At 38.3% G+C, this 18,633-nt stretch overlaps 1 protein-coding gene across 1 annotated transcript in view; it reads left to right on the top strand.

Annotated features, from left to right (window-relative positions):
- Positions 1 to 18,633, top strand: part of LOC309553508 (dynein axonemal heavy chain 3-like) — a 136,757-nt gene that overhangs the window by 31,234 nt on the left and 86,890 nt on the right. The window contains exon 3 of the mRNA XM_082254743.1: positions 6,711 to 6,849. Coding sequence (XP_082110869.1) covers positions 6,711 to 6,849 — 139 coding nt within the window. The remainder of the gene's footprint in view (positions 1 to 6,710; positions 6,850 to 18,633) is intronic.

The following is an 18,633-nucleotide window of genomic DNA, read 5'->3' as shown; positions in this document are numbered from 1 at the left end:
GTTACTATAGTAATCAGTGCTAAAAATATGCACTGTTACTGTACTAATGGCACTGGCAGGGAAGGGGTTAACATCAGGGGCAATCAAAGGGTTAAACGGGTCCCTATAGGGTGCTTTCTAACTGTGGGGGGGTGGGCTTGCTACATAAACACAGAGACCTGTGTTCATAACTGACCTAAATAGAAGGAACACAGTAGCCCTGTGTTCATAACTGACAGAATAGCGGTCTGCCATGTTTACAATAGCATACAACCATTCTGCCTCCACAGGGAGCAATCAGGGATGCCTGGCGCCAATTGTGGCTACCATACCCACTGATTGGCTCCCCCCTGTAGCCAATCCCATGCTCCCCCACTAGCGGTCCCGCAAAACAACATACATTACGTTGTTTCACGGGACAGAGCTGACTTGCCGCAGTAGATGTACTGCTGGTGGTCAGCAAGTGGTTAAAGTGGAACTTCACTGCATCTGAGCACTACAAATCAGAAACTATTCATTATTGATATTCAAAGCAAACTCACCCATTCATCCATGTCTCAATGCTTTATTTTGCTGAGAAATCACTTTTAAAATACACCCCCTCGCATTTCTGACCATTGCCATCTTGATTAAGGGCAGATTTCATGTAACATTTACTTTCTGGGAATTCATATACCCTGAACTCAGGCATGCAGGAGGGAGGGTGTGCTTGGCTGGGAAAACCCCTCCTCCTCTCCTGAAGACTTCTGGGATGTATGACCTCATTTGGCTAGGCCTGTAAACCAGGAAGCAACCAAAAAAAAGTTTAAAACAAATAAATATAATATACTGTACATTACTATCAATTTATTAATGCTAGCAGGATAAGGAATAAAAATAGTCAATGTTGATTGAGAGAGTGAAGTTCTGCTTAAAGCCATACAGAAACTATATTTAGCATTAGAGTTTGTTTTTTTGCAATATGTGATCATAATTATAATTTACTTCTAGAAAACCTGTCATTACTGACTGTAAGGGTTCATAGACTGGCAGTCATGCTTATTCTCTGGCTTACATACCTGAAGCCATTGACACAGAATAAGTATGCAGAAGAGGATTTCTGATTTTATTCAGACCTTCCTAGTCTGTATGTTTGTTTTAAGTCGGTGCCTGAGAAAATATGTATGGTTTTAGGTCTGTAGAACAGCCTGGATTGTATCCTTCTCAGAAGAATGGTTGCAACCTCCATTTTGCTCATGATAGCTTTTTTTTTTTTTTTCTAATTGCATTTTCTAATTGCAGTTATAGATTTTTTTGCATTTTTGCTGTATTTTATGGGATCTTTCATATTGGAATAGTTCTTTAATATACAACTACATACAAATTATTTGGCAAAGTCTAAGTTTTTTTCTGTTTAAGCAGAAAACAGAAAAAAAAACATACAATTGATTGCTATAGCCTTTGTAAGCCATACAATGGCCCTCTGTGTGCTTCTTTGAAGCTAGTTTTATTTCGTGACTGATTTCCTTAACTTTGAGGCCCTGCCACCTGCCTTCTCCCTGTCCAATAAGAAAAACTGAGTGAAAAGCTGTTTTCATTTGACATGGGAATAGATTGAAGAACTTGGCCCCTAAGTCAGGAACTTTCCATCTCTAGTAACAAGTGGAGTCTAGTTTCTAAGAGGCATACAGAGGATGGTTTTGTGGCTAACAGGGTAATAACATGCAAGCATCACGTGTCTGCTCCTAGACAGGACTTTTACTTTTAAAAGTTTAATAAGGCTGACAGATTTGATTTAACAGTTTTAGTATATCTAACCCAAAAACTGATGTATTGCTACTTGCCAGTCTCCTTATATGTGATGACTGCATTTGTTTTATTTTTTATTTATTTATTTTAATTTCACTTGCTAGTCTTGACAGTAGCACACCTTCTACCCTAGGATATCAACACTCACTGCACTGTATCTATAGCATAGCAGCATTGTTACCCCCATTGATCATTGGACCCCAATCTGCCAAGTTCCCAGAACGTTTTGAAAGATAAAACTAGATACATGTAGGTAGTTTTTGGTGTCTGCTTTTAACTTTTTAGGTCAGCAAGTATTGCATTCCTTAGTTAACATTTTATTTTAAACCTTTTTGTATTATTTTGGCTTTGTAACACATGGTAGCTGAGCTGCAATGAATTTCTCTCATTGGATATAAACAGCCTACTTATAAAAACCTATAGCTTCCATTAATCTTATGGACCAGAATCCATAAAATGGCCTTGAGGCTAGTTAAAAAGCACAGTTACCTGGAATCTGTCATTCATTGTTGCGTTATTTCCCCCCGCTATAGATTAGTGTGAAACATTCCTTGGACATAAGTAACATTTGTGCTTTAGCTCATCAAATGGAAATCTATAAACTGTAAAAGCCACATTTTATCTTAAACAGGCTTCCTTGCTCACTGACCAGGTAAACCTGCAAGCATTCACAGTGAATGATTTAAACATAATGGACCTCATGTATCAAGCACCTGAAAAAATATCTTGCTATAATATAGACAGCAATTAATTTGATTTAGAGCCCTTTCCCACCCATATGTATTCACTAATTCATAAACATAGAGGAATGACTGCAGAAAAAAAAAAAAAAAAGTTATCCTTAGTCCTTTTTTGTTCAGGTATATATGTTGTTGATCTTTTCTTCATATAGAAAATACTGCATTCCTGAACCCTATTCATACTCTTAATGTATTTAAAAGTTTAATTTATGGCCACCCTTCCTTCCTAACACTGTATACATTAATTTTCTCAAGTTTTTTTTTATGTTTTTTTTTTCCTTGGACCTGTCAGCATTTTTGTTGCCTGTCCCTGGATTAATTCTTTCTCACCAATATCTTTTGCAAGTGAGGTCTTCAGAACTTGACACAGTATTCTAAATGCGGTCTAACCAAAGATCTATACATTAGGATCTCCTTCCTCCTACTGGTGATCCCTCTAATAATGTATCCCCTAATTCTGTCTGCTTTCCCAACTGTTTGGACACACTGCTCATTTTGCAATGATCTGAAATAACCACCCCCAAATCTTTTTTCTTCTGGCCAACCCCACCCCCAATATTGCACTGTATCAGAGGATTCTCTTTTCTGTAAGTGCATTATTTTGCATTATAAATGTTGAACTGCAATCTCTAAAAACAAAATAAGGTATTAAGAGAAAAAAAAATCTGATATATCTGAAAATAATGTAATTTAACACGCACAAATAAAAATTCATACAGTCAATGCGCCTGCACCGGCCCTGATCGTCACTTCCGGTGCAGGCACATCATTCCCTGCTAAACAGCTTCTGGGCATGCCCAGAAGCTGTGCAGGGATGACGCGCCTGCACCGGAAGTGACGAGCAGGGCCGGTGCAGGTCATTCCGGGACTCTGACGTCACTGAAGAGGACGCTCCGGCTTCAGCTGCCCACACCTGAGATGGCAGCGCTGGACAAGAAATTTTTCAAGGTAAGTATTTCTTCTAAAAGGTAAGTGAAACCGGGGACAGTTCAGAGGCTATCATTGCTGAAATGCACTAGCCCTGACTGTCTCGAGTGTATTTTTATCTAATTTTTTTCAGGCCTAAACTCCCCTTTAATCTGAGTTTAATGTCCTCACTTTTAACTAAACCTTTAAAATAATGCTGTGTTTTTTAATCTTCTCTTAAGAGTTCTATGGCCAGAGCATAAACTTTTAGAATATCAACATTGTTATAGCAATACAAAACATTAGTTATTTTTGACAATCCAATATAAGCTTGCTTGAAAAGGTCATATTTGTTGTGATTCATATTTGTTGTGATTGCTGCATGTCTGCTGGCCGCCTGTATCCATCTGTGCAAAGATTCTCTGCATGCTTTACAGCTTTCTCTTTGCTCATTCCTTTGGTTTACTTTCAATTTTTAAGGACTACATATCCCACAATACCTTGATACCCATAGAAAGTTAATCCTCCCCTCAACACCTCTGCTGTTTATAAGACAGGGTTTATGAATTCTGCAACCTGTTAAGATAGTATAGATAGCATATTTGATACATGTTGCAGAATTCAAGGAAGCAAATGTGTAGCATTCTTTGCAAAGTTCGTTTTTAAAAACTTCAAGACATTCAGATTAATATGAGTAGGTTAGAAACACTTGAGATTCAATTTGGAAATCAATAGCATGATTTTACATTTTTTACCATAAATATATTTTAACACTTAGTATCAGCATTATGGTGACTATATGGAGCTGACGATCATAGGAAATAAATATAGTAAACACATTACAGGAATTATGTGTGATGGCTGTGCAAATGCTCAGACATTCATAGAGCAATTTTGTGTCATAGGAACAGGAGGTGAGGAGAAATCATCCACCTGGGAAATCTGTTCAGGTGGCAAGGATATCTCTTCACTTTGACCTTCATCCTTTTCCTGGATCCATACTTTTAACATTGCTTGTGCAGAGAATTATCAGTGCTTGGGTGCCAGCTTTGACAACTGATGCTTACAAAACACGTTATATGATTCTTTTGTCTGGAGATTGTTCTAGTTCTTCTGGAGTAAAAAGCACAGATGGGAATGTCAAACTGATCAGGACACCTACATAGATCTTATTTAATGAACATTTTAGTTAAAGCTGAAGTTTGCTCTGATCTATTAAAGAAATATTAAACCCAAAAGCAAACCTGTATAATATTTCCGCTTACCAACTCTTAGATGTGATGGATGCATTCATTTTCTATTTTAGGCATTCTTTCCTTTGTTTTCACCCAGTGATCTGGCTATTAACCAACAAACCATTTACAACTGATGGGGTGATTAAAATTATCCAATTTTTTAAATTAATGTTAAATCTTTATCCCAAAAGGAGAAAAAAAACAGTTTGTCCTACCTGCTTATAAAGGATTAGTTGGAGTTTGGCTTCAATATGTTAGTGTATCCACATCCTCTAGTACTCTCCTGCCCCAAGATTAACAATGCTGCTGTCCAAAGTTGTCCTTTTGCTCCCTCATACAGAATGGGGGCACTATAATATAGGAGGTGTGTTACTGGCTAGATCAGGTGAAAGTAATTGGACACAGCAAGAGCCAATCAGCGGTTCCGGTGGACCCGATTTTTGCAGGCACCCGGTGATCATTCCCGTGAGGCAGAACGGCGGTCTGCCTATGTAAATAAAGCAGATCGCTGTTCTGTCAGAGGAGAAGATGGAGATGCTGTGTTTCTTCTAAGCAGAAACACGGATCTCTGTCTTCCCCCAGGCAAAGCATACCCCACACAGTTATCAAGCACTCCCAGAGAACACATTTAACCCTTTGATGGACCCTGATTTTAACCCTTTCCCTGCCAATGTCATTAGTATAGTGACAGTGCATATTTTTTAGCACTGATCACTCACTGTATTGGTGTCACTGGTCCCAAAAAGTGTCACTTAGTGTCACATTTGTCTACTGCAATGATGCAGTCCCACTAAAAATCACTGATTGCCGCTATTACTAGTAAAAGAAAAAATAAAAAAAATACAAATTCCATAAATCTATCCCATAGTTTGTAGACGCTATAACTTTTGCGCAAACCAATCAATAAACATGTATTATTATTTTTTTGTTTTTGTTTTTACCAAAAACATGTAGCAGAAAACATATTGGCCTAAATTGATGAAGAAATTAGATTTTTAAAAACATTTTTTGGATATGTTTTATAGTAGAAAGTAAAAAATATTGTTTTTACTTTCAAAATTTTCAGTCCTTTTTTGTTTATAGCTCAAAAAATAACCACAGTGGTGATCAAATATCACCAAAAGAAAGCTATATTTGTGGGGGGAAAAAAGCATCAGTTTTATTCGGGCACAGCGTCGCACGACCGTGCAATTGTCAGGTAAAATAACGAAGTGCTGTTGCGCAAAAAATGGCCTGGTTAGGAAGGGGGTTAAACCTTCCGGAGCTGAAGTGATTAAACTTGCAGCTAGGGCTAGAGGCCCTATAGATGAGAATTTCAAAGAACTAAAGTAATTGTTTCACCTGATTATTAAGCATGGCTTTGGAAGAACCTGCACCAGCAGACCGTTACTATAAATTATGTTTGTGTGATGGTTTCCTGTTTTATAACCATCTCTACAAGCAAAATATAAAATAAAAAAAAATCTAGTCTCATAGTCATACCACACTTGTGTCCTTGCTTCACTCTGCTTCACTCTTTCTATAAAATGTTTCCTTCTCCCTGTTTTTCTTTACAAATAAAACTGCAGCAGTTTGTGCTGTAAACACTTTATTGTACTGCCACAGAAAAAAAAGCCACAGTGCCTTTCATTAGCATAAGTCCTCTAAAAGGATTTTAATGATTATATTATGCAAATTCTGTTTAAGTTTCAACTTGTTGATATTGCAAAATTGAACCTAATTGACAGCAGGGTGAAGAAATAATTAGTTTAATTTAGAATGGCTGAAATTGAGGCATCACTTACTGTGTGGAACATTAATCAAGGGAATAGTAAGTTTGTCTGTTGTCACAAGCTTAACTGTATTGTTCAGAATAACTGTTATTATTGGCTCATTGCTGGCATATCCTAGCAGAAGGTTGTGACAGTGTGCAGAACCTGTCATCTTTTTTTTTTTTTTTTTTTTACTATGGTGTCACATATACAGTACATTGGAAAGGCAGAAAGAAATCTTGTCTATTCATATCTGCTGAAATAACAGGAAAGCTTTTGAAATGTTCTCACACTGCATTTTCATTCTGCAGATATTACAGGCTTATTGAAGAATCCATCGACCCTTGTATGGTGTCTCCACTTAGTGCAGAATGGCTTCAGGGAATCTATTCATACATACCAGCAGAACTTTGCAAGGTGTGGAGCAAATCCCTTCAGGATTTAACAAAGGTATGTATGGATTTGTGTCATGCTTTGCAAGCAGCTCTCATTGCTATTAATACATGAATATTTGACAAGTACAGTGGAGGAATTATTCTTGTGCATACTACCCTCTAGATATAAAATAAGCCGTTCTGCAAAATAGATGATTTGTTCTGAAAAATATACAGCATAGAAACATGTGTCAGTAGTAAAAGCAAAATATTCTCGTGCTTAAGTTAGTTTAGTGCTTTGGTAGAACACCCGGGGGAAAAAAAAAGCACCAGGGCAATTTGGGAGTTAAAATATATTAAAATAAAATCAGGGTAGCTTTTGTAAGTTCATAGAAAGAGAAGAAAATGTACTATCCTATGTACTAGTAGGATTTATTTATCCAACAGATCCTATCTTGTTTATAAAAAGCAGGGGCATTTTAATATTCCCTTTGTTAAAATCATTAAAAAATATAAAAGCCATGATCCAGAAACAATTAATATACTGCCAGAGCACAGTGCAATATACACACCCATTTCCTTGAATTCAAACCTTTTGAGATGGTATGTATTAAGATCCATTAGATAAAATATACCTATCTATAAAATTATACAATCTACAAATTTTACAAATGTTTCTTACATGTTTCCTGTATCAACATCCACTTCTTCAGAGGAATGTTCACATATCTCAGCTTCAGACTTTTTTTTTTTTTCTGGCTTAGTGAATTAGATTAATGCAACAAAATAAATGGTCAGTTGTCCAAATTGTATTTATCTTCCACCTTCCATATAAACAGGATACATCACTTATTGTTCTAGTCCAAGAGTCTCTAAACTATGGCCCTCCATTTGTTCAGGAACTTCAATTCCCATCATGCCTGATCAAGTCTGTGAATGTCAGAGTTTTACAATGCCTCATGGAATGTGTAGTTCCGCAACAGCTGGAGGACCACAGTTTGGAAATCCCTGTTCTAGGCAATACCTCTAATATACATTTTCCCATCTTACATAAAAACCCATGCTTTTCATTGATATTACTGCAAATATGTTTAGATATTATCTAGAGCCAAAGTAGGAAATAGATGAAGATGCATCAATGTAGCAGTTGAAAAAGATCCCCTAAATAGTATCTACAACTTAACTGGTAACATGAACCTAGTGTATTTTAGAAAAACATTAAAAAAAAAATGATCTGTGTAACCACTGCTTCTTCTCAGCCATTCTGTTCTCAGGTGTATATGCTGCATTCATTTTTTTCCCCCTCAAGTTTTTGCTTTTTTTTTTTAATTGGTAATTTTGCCAGCACCACAGTTCAAATATGACAACACTTACCTTACTGTGTCAAGACAACAGAAACACATTGGAACTACAAGACACTGACCGTTTCCTCTTCTCCATACACATAGAGGGGGGGTGGGTGGTTTTGAGGTCCTTAAACACAGCTAAATAAATCAGAAGGTATGTTTTGCCCTTATCTAACAGATATCAAACCAAAATGCTTTCAATTGTGTATTTAACAGACCAAAAGAGAGCAACAAAGAGGTTCATTGTTCTGGTCCTGGTTTACATACCCTGTAAAGCAGTGCACAGACTTGTTATTTGGAGCTTGTTATGTTTTTTCAGACCAAGCATTGGAAGTTTGATCTCTGTAACATATGAAACTGTAGCAAGATAGTACAATCTCAGTAGTGTTGGCAAACTGTTTTTAGAATGTCACTTTGAAGACTGTTGAGAAGTGTATTCTAAAACTGTGGGGATCTTGACAACTGTAAACCTCCAGATAGATCAAACGATCATAATATGAACCACTCCTGCAATTCATATGGATGGGTTAGAGGATCTAGAATACTGCTGGAGGGGTTGAACTAACAACACAGTGAAAAATGACCTATGATGGAAATTAGGGACAAAATTCTAAGAGGGACATTAGGAAACTACAACATAAGCAGCAAGTAACAATGCATCCGAACAATAAAACTTCAATCATTAATCAAGCTATAGAAATCAATGATTCTTGTCCTGGATCATATAAAAAATGAGGAGGGAAATATGAGGGGGGGGGGATGCAAAAATCTGCATTAAACATAACACCAGATGTCATGTCTTTTAAACTTTTGACAGCATCAGGAAGAGAAGACTGTTCATGAGTGTATTTTCAGAGGTGAAGGCAGCAATATGCACAAGTCCTTCTTACCTTCCTGGACTGCTGTATGTATGCCAAAGATGGAAAGTTCCAGGATATAGTCTGAATCAAGTCACAAGAACCACCATCGTTAATAGGCCTAATGTGGAGTCATGCTGAACCACCTTTAGCTACCTTGATGTTGACTTTCTGTAATTGTCAATTTTTGGGCATCCTTTTTTTTTTTTTCAGGAGAACTATGTAACTATGTAGCCTGCTTTAAGGTTGGGTTTGATAGTTTGTCATTTGCTAGAACCATAAAAGTTTCAAAGGTACTCTTTCATCCAGTGACTCCAGAACACAATGCAAAGGCATTGTATCTATTTCTGTTGTCATTGTAACACAGAAACAGTCAAATTCTCCAGGAGAAAGTGCAAATACCCCAATATTTTTTGGTGATTTGGAGAGTGTCTGTAGTAAGCAACACTAAAGAATATGGGTCCAAGGACCCAGTTGTCTGGCATTAATTATGGTGGATTAATTTGCAAGGAAGGAAGGAAGGAGACTAATATTTCATGAACAAGCTTGGAAGTTTAAAAGTCACATAGCATAGAAACCAAGATTTTTATTGCAGTCCCAATTATGCATTCCCAAGAACATGCATCTGCATGGAATGAGGTAGGCTGAATTCCTAAACTTCTTGTTTAGGATTTTCTACTCTTTCTGCCCCAGTAAAATTAGTCAGATCTCAATAACTTTACAGGTATCTATGCAGAGAAAGATCTTAGGAGGGGAGAATTATAAAGAGTCAATAGTTCACTTCAATGTGCACTTCACTAATATTTAGGTAGGTTAAAAGCACAGTCCAAAATGTATCCACCACAAGTCCTACATGTACATGCATACCAAGTCACAAAAATGGCAATAATTTGTTATTAGGGTGGTCCAATGTGTAATCTGTTGACTAGGAGATCTACCATCTTTTTTTGGTGCCTCAATTTTCGTTTACATTTGTGGAGTATAGAGGATATATAATTTCATTCCAACAATCTAGAAATCTTCAGATTTTACAGTACTGTCATGTATCTGGTTGAGGCTGAGCTGACAGGAGGGCTGCCCTTACACCTCTTGTTTCCCCTGGCAATGATGACCGGGTATAACGTGGCATGGGTGCTTGTAGGAGATCTGGTTTTGAATATGTTGAAAGTAGAAGCGGAGCTGGAGTAGGCCAACTGGCAGTAGGAAAATACTGGATCTCGTATGCTCAGACAGGTAGAGGTTAGCAACAACTAAGTTGCAGGAGTACAAAGTCGGGAGCCAGGAGCAGAGTCAGAGCCAGGCGAAGGTCAGCATCGAATGAGGAGAAAATGTACTGGAACAGCAGCCAGGAAGCAAGGTCAGGTCATAACCCAGAGTCCACAACAGAAGTTCAGGAACAAGTGGGATGGACAAGCCTGGTCAGGATACAGATGTGTACAGGATCAGGTCACAAGCAGAAAGAAGCTGATGACTACTCAGCAAGGAGCCGGAGTCTTGTGAGGCTTTAAATCATGGATACGTAGTGCAAACGCTTATACCACAAAAGACCACTTAAAAAAAATCATTCAAAACTGACATTGGACCTTTCTGTAGGTGGACTGAGAAGGTTGGATTTACCATTGGAGAAACATGGGTCATTCTTGGTGTCTGCAATATTCCTTATTAACTCACAGAAGTAGGAACTTCTGGAATGCAAACTTGATTTTCTTCTTTGTACTTTAATCTAAGTGCTGCCCATTTTTCCTGAATACTCGACTATAGCTCAATATCTGCTGGGTTGGTCCCACCTGTAGAGTCCAATAACTGAGATTAGGTATGCCAGCCTTGGTGAGTTAAAGCATCAAGAGGAGGTCTCTTTTTTAATGCCTCTGAGCTGCCAAAGCTATGCTCACATTTGTTCCAAGCAACCTTATGAACTATAGAAGGATTGTGAAGGTGAAATGAGTTACTTTGATAAGTTCAGTAGATTGAAGTAGATTGGCTCTTCATAAGCAGATCTAGTAGTTGTAATATCTAGTTTCTGTAGCTGTAATATCTAGTTCACGAATTGTGGTCCTAAATGTTAATTCTCCCTAAACAATGTATTTAGCAAATTGTGAAATGTTTGTGTTTTCAGATCTTGGATGTAAGGCTGCAGGTGGAACATGGTTAGTTACAATGACTGGTGTACTGAATTTAAGTAACTTTGGAAGATATGGTGGTACCAGAGCATTCAACCCTGACACTGGCTTAAGGTTCATTGGCATGTTGGACTTCATCTGTGGAGCAGTGTGATTGATAGAAGATAACTGACCAGTCTCATAGTAAAGCCTGGTGTTCGGGCATATTGTCTTGAGAGGTGGTAGGCTCAAAGAACAGATCTTAGTTGTGTGGCATAGCAGTGATTTAGGAAATGCAGTTCTAGAGAGGTTTTTGAGGAATCTGTGGCATCAGATATGGTAGAGTGTTTTGCTGCCATTGTTATCTATTTAACTAGCAAGTTTGTTCTAAACTCCTAGACCTCCCCACGATTGTGGCATGCTCACACTGTTTCTCAAAAGCTTCCATTTCTACTTTCTCACTTGCAGATTCTGCTTCAATCTGTGCTTTCATGTATGCAGTTTATGCTTCCACCTCTGCTTTTTTGCATGAAACTTCTGCTTCCATTTTCTATTTCTTGTGTGCAACTTCTCCTTCCATCTCTCCATTTTTTTGAGTGAAGGCTTCCTGAATTTCTGCACCAGCGCAAGCCTTATTCAGTTGTTGACTGTGTGGTAAATTTTGATTATGGGGACTTTTGCTGAGTGTCTAGTAGACACAGAACAGTGAGAACTTTATTCATGAAGTTGTGTGATTCTAACTTCCGTCTTTGTCTTTATTTGTAGTACCAAGCTGTCTCTCCCAAAATAAGCTTGTTATCTTTTTTTCTTTCTTTAACTCTTTAGTGTTGTCAACCACTTTTGTTGTCAAGATTGATATAGTTAAAACATAGTTTTTGGTAGCTCTCATAGGCAGCAATGAATTGTTTATTGCCTCTAATATCAGTGCCTCATAAGCAGGTTGAGAGAGGGCAGTAATGGTCCAGGACCATAAATAGTTAGCAATTAGACATCAATTGTTCTTTGTCAGCCTTATAACTGTGTTGAAACTCCTAGTTGGTTTAGTTGGATGTTTTACTTTTTTGCTTAGTTCAGGTTTTAATTCCTGACCTAGAAGTGATTATTTTTGGTGTGAATTGGCTTCCCTTCAATGTGTAATGCCTTGCTGAGACATTGTGCTGGCAATGAAAGTGTTAATGTTAAAGCCTTTCTGCAGCAGAGAAATGTGTCAGTCTTGATTAAACTGGGAGTTTGCAGAACCTGTGTTTTGCAAGGCAAAGCAGACACGTTTTTTTTGTTTGCCTTACAGGATGTTGTAGGTAAGAATTAGAATGCCAGGTAATAATTAGTGATATTAGAATGACAGGTAATAATTAGAGATGGGTGAACAGGTGTGGTTCAGGTCATAGAGGGCTTTGCTAACAAAGAAATTTGTAGCGCCCAACATTGTGACCGAACCCCATTGAAGTCTATAGGATCTGAATTTATTTCTGCCCTTTTTCAAAGCCAAGTTGCAAGCTTTTGGATTAAAAAGGGCATTGGTAGCAGAGCACGAGCATGAGGGACAATTCAAAACACGTCTATTAAAGTTCAGTTCAGCAGAGAATGTTTTTTTTTAATGCTTTGAGGACAACAATAAAAATACACAATTTCCTTAAAGCTGAACTACACTGCATCTGAGTGCCACCAAGCAAAAAATGCTATTTAATTTGTTTGTAATATTCAAAGAAACCCCCCCATCCATCCATGTCTCAATGCTTTGTTTTGCTGAAAAATCACTTTGAAAACACCCCTACCATTTTTGGCCATGGCCGTCTTGAGTAAGGGCGGATGATTCATGTAGCATTGACTTCCTGGAATCCATCTGTCCTTAGTTCAGGCACACAAGCAGGAGGGTGTGCTTAACTGAGAAAACCCCTCCTCCCCTTCAGAGGACCCCTGGGATTTATGACATCGTTTGCCTAAGCAAAAAAACAGGAAGTAACTGAAAAAAAAAAACAGAAAAACAAAACGGTTTAAAACAAGTAAATATGATATAAAGCACATTCTCACCTATTTACTAATGCTAACAGCATAAGGATTAAAATAGTCAATGCAATTGAGAGAGTCAAGTTCCACTTTAAATACCATGCTCAAGGGAACCCCTTATTCTACAAGTGAAGTGGCACACCTGTAGGATACGTATAAGGAAAGGTTTAAAGAAAAATGATTGCACCTAAATGACAGATCTTTCCACACCTGCCTGTTTTGTAAGCAAAATGGCTGGGTTCATAGTCCAAGCTGTCATTTTCATCAAAAGTATGACTGGAGTGGATTGATGACATAGGTTTGTCATGTTGATATCATCAGGGAGTTGTTCATCATGACAATGGAACAACTTGTCTTTATCTGGCCCTTGGAGCACCAACCCTATCACTGACACCAGAGAGGGGGCACTATTCCTCCCAGTGACACCAATGATGGGGCAATATTCCTCCCATGGACACCAATGATGGGGCAATATCCCTCCCACTGATGCCAACATTGCTATTTATTACACCCACTGACCACCAAGCCTATGGCATTGTTTACTCCTACCGATGCCAAGGCACTTTCTACTCCCACTGGCCACAGTCTGGCCCCCCTAAAGTGTGAAGGGCAGTAAACTGGCTACTGCACCCAGCTTCTGTTTTTATATATATATATATATATATATATATATATATATTTCCGCTAACTAAATCATAAAGAAGAACTCCATCTCCCCCCCCCAAAAACAACAGATGCATTGTGTGTGTGGGAGTGATACCCAGCCACACTGCTAGTCTGTGTGTAACTTACCTCCTTTAGCAGTATACAGCAGGATTCTGTGTTTGCGATGTCATTCCTCCTCCTGGCTGAATTTCAAAGTTTTATGACCATGTCTCCTTCCTTTTCCAGTCCTAATACTACATTTCCCATGATCCTTTATACCTCTGTATCTTTAGGGCGGGCTATGTGAGTCACTTGTACCAGTTCTAGGAGTTGATGCGAGTGGGTTCTAGGGTTCCTGTGGGTGTTTGTGTGCCTTCATGTGGGTAGTGAAAGGTGTAAATGTGTCATACCTCCTCCTGTGTCGTTCCTGTCTTGCAGCATGACAAAGAATAATGGATTACTGCAAGACTACAGGGGAAGGGCTCTGGGAGGTTTCCTTCATATCTAAATAAATCAGTTCACCTAGAGCTGGGCATTGGGAGGGCACGATCTGAGGGGTGGGACTCTACCTGTTCACACTGGTCAACATATTTACCTGGGCAGGATTGATTTCTAATTGTGATCCATTCAGTCCTGTTCAGCTGCACACCTAGGTTTTAGAACAGGCTGTGTGTATGAAGGTGTTTCCTTCTTGAATAATGCTGTGATCTGTGAGGTGGGACTTGGGAGGTTTGGACTCTCCCTGTAGGTGTGGCTGGGTGGGATTGAATGCTAATTAGGATGTATTCAATCCCACCCACCATCAAGAGCTGTGAAATAATTTACATAATTTACAGAGTCTAAAAGACTACAAAGGGGAGTGTTACAGGCTCTAGCTGCTGTAGGCATTAGATGTGGAAGGGACAGAGTCGATCAGTAGGATATATAGAGTGTCATAGGATACAAAGCCACAACTAAACCCAGAATACCAGGGGATCTGCAAAAAAAACAGAGCATTATGCTACAGAGGTATGATTTATGCTGTGATTGATCATTCCATTCAGTTCTAGTGAAAAGAAAGTTGGAGCTCAGCTTTAAATGTGATGGCTACATTTGTTACCTTTTTCTAGGTTTGTTTCCTTTATTTTTACATAGTGATCCAGTTCTGGGGTGTCTCCACGCTGGATGGAGTAGCATGGAAGCACATTTGGACAGCAACTTTGTTAATTATTGGAGAGGGTAGTGCATTATGCACTAGCAAAGTTACTTAGACTTAGCAAATTACTACTGAACTCCTGTTAACACTTTTTAAGGTCTTATGCACACTGGACATTTTGCTAATTTTCCTAAACTGCTTTCCTCCTGGCAGTAGAGTTTTGGTAACGCTTAATGCTTGTAAACAACATGTAATGCATTTAGGCACATTTAGGTGCATCAAGCGCTTAGGTGTTATGTCATTTTATTAGCCAGAATAATCATTTATTTTGGCAATTTAAAGGAAATAATGCTGAAGGCTTAGGTATGTTCAGATGCCTTTATATGCTTTTAGGCTATGTCAAACATTTTTGCTGCCAAAGCTCTGCTGCTCCTGGAGGCTCTGGCTGTGGGATTTTTTTTCTGCCTCTAAATGCCTATGTGTGCATGAACACAAGCAGGGGCTTTTAGAGGTACGAAAAAAAAAACATCAACTGCCCCTAGGAGCAGCAGAACAATTGTCCAGTGTACATGAGACTTAAAGCAGAACTAAATCAACCGACAAGTGTTGTGCTCTCAGTGGAACATTTAAGCCATCCAATGGCTTGTGTCATATCTGATCATATGTGAAGAACCATAGTGACTGCAGATCAAACAGAGGCTAAGATGGCAGCTTCCTTGGCTGTAACTGAGAGGGGGGTTTAGTTCTGCTTTAAGTAGTTACAAGCACCCCTGGCTGTATTACCGTATTTTTCCGTGTATAAGATGCCCCCATGCATAAGATGCCCCCCATTTTTCCAACCCAAACTTCAGAAATCAATATTTTAAACATAAGGAGTTGTTCTTCCTGTTTTCTCCACTGTCTGGTCATACACTCAGTGGGCGGGGGTCCAAACTGTCTCTCTGTAGCCCTATTGCCATGCTCTTTTTCATAGCGAATTACATTTCGTTTGAATTTAGCAGTGTAAGACAATCGCTTACCAGTACTCAATTTGTTATTCTCTGACATCTGGGCTCCATTCTCGCATCTCTCTCTTGCATCTGCGCACTCCAACCTCCAATGGTATTTCATCTGCAGTCTCTGCTTTTATAGCATTATCTGACATCCACAGCTTGCAATTGGAGGAAGCCTCTTTGACAATATGGTCAGCTACGCACCCGCGCACTGCTTACTGACCGTGTATAAGACACCCCTCGATTTTCAGCATAAAAATTTGAGCAAAAAGTAGCGTCTTATACACGGAAAAATACGGTAAATGGTCTGTTTCAACCCTCTAACTGACACTTTTTTTCTGGACAGCTTTGTCTGTTGAAAAATAACAGACTTTTTGACTAGATCACCAGGTGAAATTAAGGAACCCTAAAAAAAAAAAGAAAATGAATGCAGCCACCGCATCTAAGAACTGATAAACTGCATAATAATGATGCTTTAAGCTGCTGTATTTACAGTGCTCATACCTGTATATAACACCTCACAGTACATTTCAGAACTAGCGATTATCTTTTCACTTCAGAGCACTGAAAGCGTGAACTCTGTAACTTTTGAAGTTATATCAAGATGACAATAACTTCCAAACTCAATAGTGTTGGCAAACAGTTGACACTTTAGAGATTGTTTATTCCAAAACTGTTAGTTAACATCCAAATGAGTCAAAGTATAATATGAACCACTCCAGCAATACTCATATAGATGGATTAGAGGCCAGAGTATGGTGCTGGAAGGATGGGGCTAACAATACAGAGAAAACTAAACTATGAGGAGACGTAGCAATAAAATACTAAATGGCAAATTATGAAACCACAAAGGAAAAAGCAAGTCACAATATAAGTGTAACATGACAGGGATCTTGGTTTAGGAGAGCAATTAGAGACAAATGTTTATACAGTAATTATTAGGAAGGCCTAAATAGCTTGTTTGTGTGTGTGTTTTTTAAATCAAAGGTTTTTTTTATTGAACGCTTTCATGACTAAAAGCCCTTAATGTGTGGATTTTGATTTGTAAAAATAAAAAAAAACTGACTGCTTAAGCTATGTAGGTTTAAGAAATAGACCTCACTTGATTATCATGTTATATTTGATATGGTGATCACATGATTAAGAACAACAGCGATTTGTTTCCTGATTGTGGAATCAGAAAACAGGTGGAAACAGGTAACTGCCAGTGTCACTCTTGTACTGTAAATACCTTTGTTACATGGAATGTGTGTTGATACTCTATCAGTACAGGGCATAGTAAAGTGGTAGTAAATTCCTACATTTGATTTTTATCCACAGGTAAGCTTTATTATAAGCTAATATGAATATCTTAAAATATAAGATAAAATGAATATCTCGTAAACGTGCACCGTTTAGGAGATCATCCAGTGAGCAGCAAGCCGGTGACGTCACCGGTGCATGCGCTCTGAAGGAAGGGCATACCAGTGCCATTCCTTCAGAACTCTGTGCCTTGGCCATGACTTCCAAGTGCATGCACAGGAGTGACGTTATTGTGGCTTGGCCATTTAAGCAGCCGCAGCCAACAAACCCTGACGGAAGAGCGGGTGAAGATGGAAGCCTCTGCAGCGCTTTTGAGGGCTTCATTTTAGGGAAGTCTTTGATAATGTGCTAGGATGTGATGCATGCTAGCAGATTATGCCTTTACTTTGCAGGGGGGAATTTGTATTTTTTCTACTGCTTTAATTCCCGCATTGCTGTCACAAACCAGTTAAAAGGAAAATGGCCAGTTTGAGAGTTTGGAGAGATGTACAGTAAAAGCCTGTAAGAAATGTAGATCATTTTGCTTCTATTTCCTATATTTGTGTTGTTTTTATGATTGATTATACTATTTAATGTACCATGAGATGGTATGGTAAATCAATTTATTTAATGATGTAATTTAGGACAGCTTTAAAACTCATTTAATATATACAATTCATAAGACATGTGCACACTAATCTCTCTCATGCATGTTCAATAAAAGTGGAGATAAACTATTTTCAAGCTATAATTGTTTTAAATGTTGGCTTGAAAATAAAAGGACTACCCTGATTGGTTGCTAAGGGGGCAATACTTCCACTTTTTGTCATTTTACAGAACATACTTTTTAGGAAATTAGACATCCATAGAGATGTCATGCACACAGTGATTATGATGAAACTTTTGCCATATAAGAGAGTTTTAATGGAAGATTATCTCTATATATGTTTTAAAAACAAGGGCTGTTAAGAATTGAGAGATAATATAGTCTTAGATAAGTTTACAAGTGTATTTGAGTCTAAATTGCTTGTCTTGTCTAAAGTCTAGCAGTACATGGGCTTGTAAGCACTGTCGAAACACAGCAGACAAAGTGACCCTGTCATCAATCTAAAATTCTAAATACTTAACTCTTCTACAGTACGCACTGCTGAATGTTGTTCAGTTGCTGACAAATCAGTCCCCGAAGTCTGCTGTAAAATTGATACTGTACTTCCAGAAACATTTCCTGTGCCTGCCATAGCTTGTTGATTTTCCCCACCAAACACCATGTGACTACAGATGCATTTATCCTTATAAAAAACACTTTCTGGGTATACATGCTTGGGTATTTTGCTGAGCACAGGGAAAACCATCTTTTTGGTAACATACCTCAATAAAAGTAGCTATCACACAATCTGCTCGTGCATTTTGGGCAAACATAAATATATATGATGAAGGTTTTTTTCCATGCTTCTGTTTCTGAACAGATGCTTTTCACTGCACTAAGCATACTAACATA

This window comes from Pelophylax lessonae (assembly GCF_965119305.1).
Source record: "Pelophylax lessonae genome assembly, chromosome: 4".
Taxonomy (NCBI): Eukaryota; Metazoa; Chordata; class Amphibia; order Anura; family Ranidae; genus Pelophylax; species Pelophylax lessonae.
Note: the sequence above shows the minus strand (reverse complement) of the source record. Positions and strands in the feature narration are given on the sequence as shown.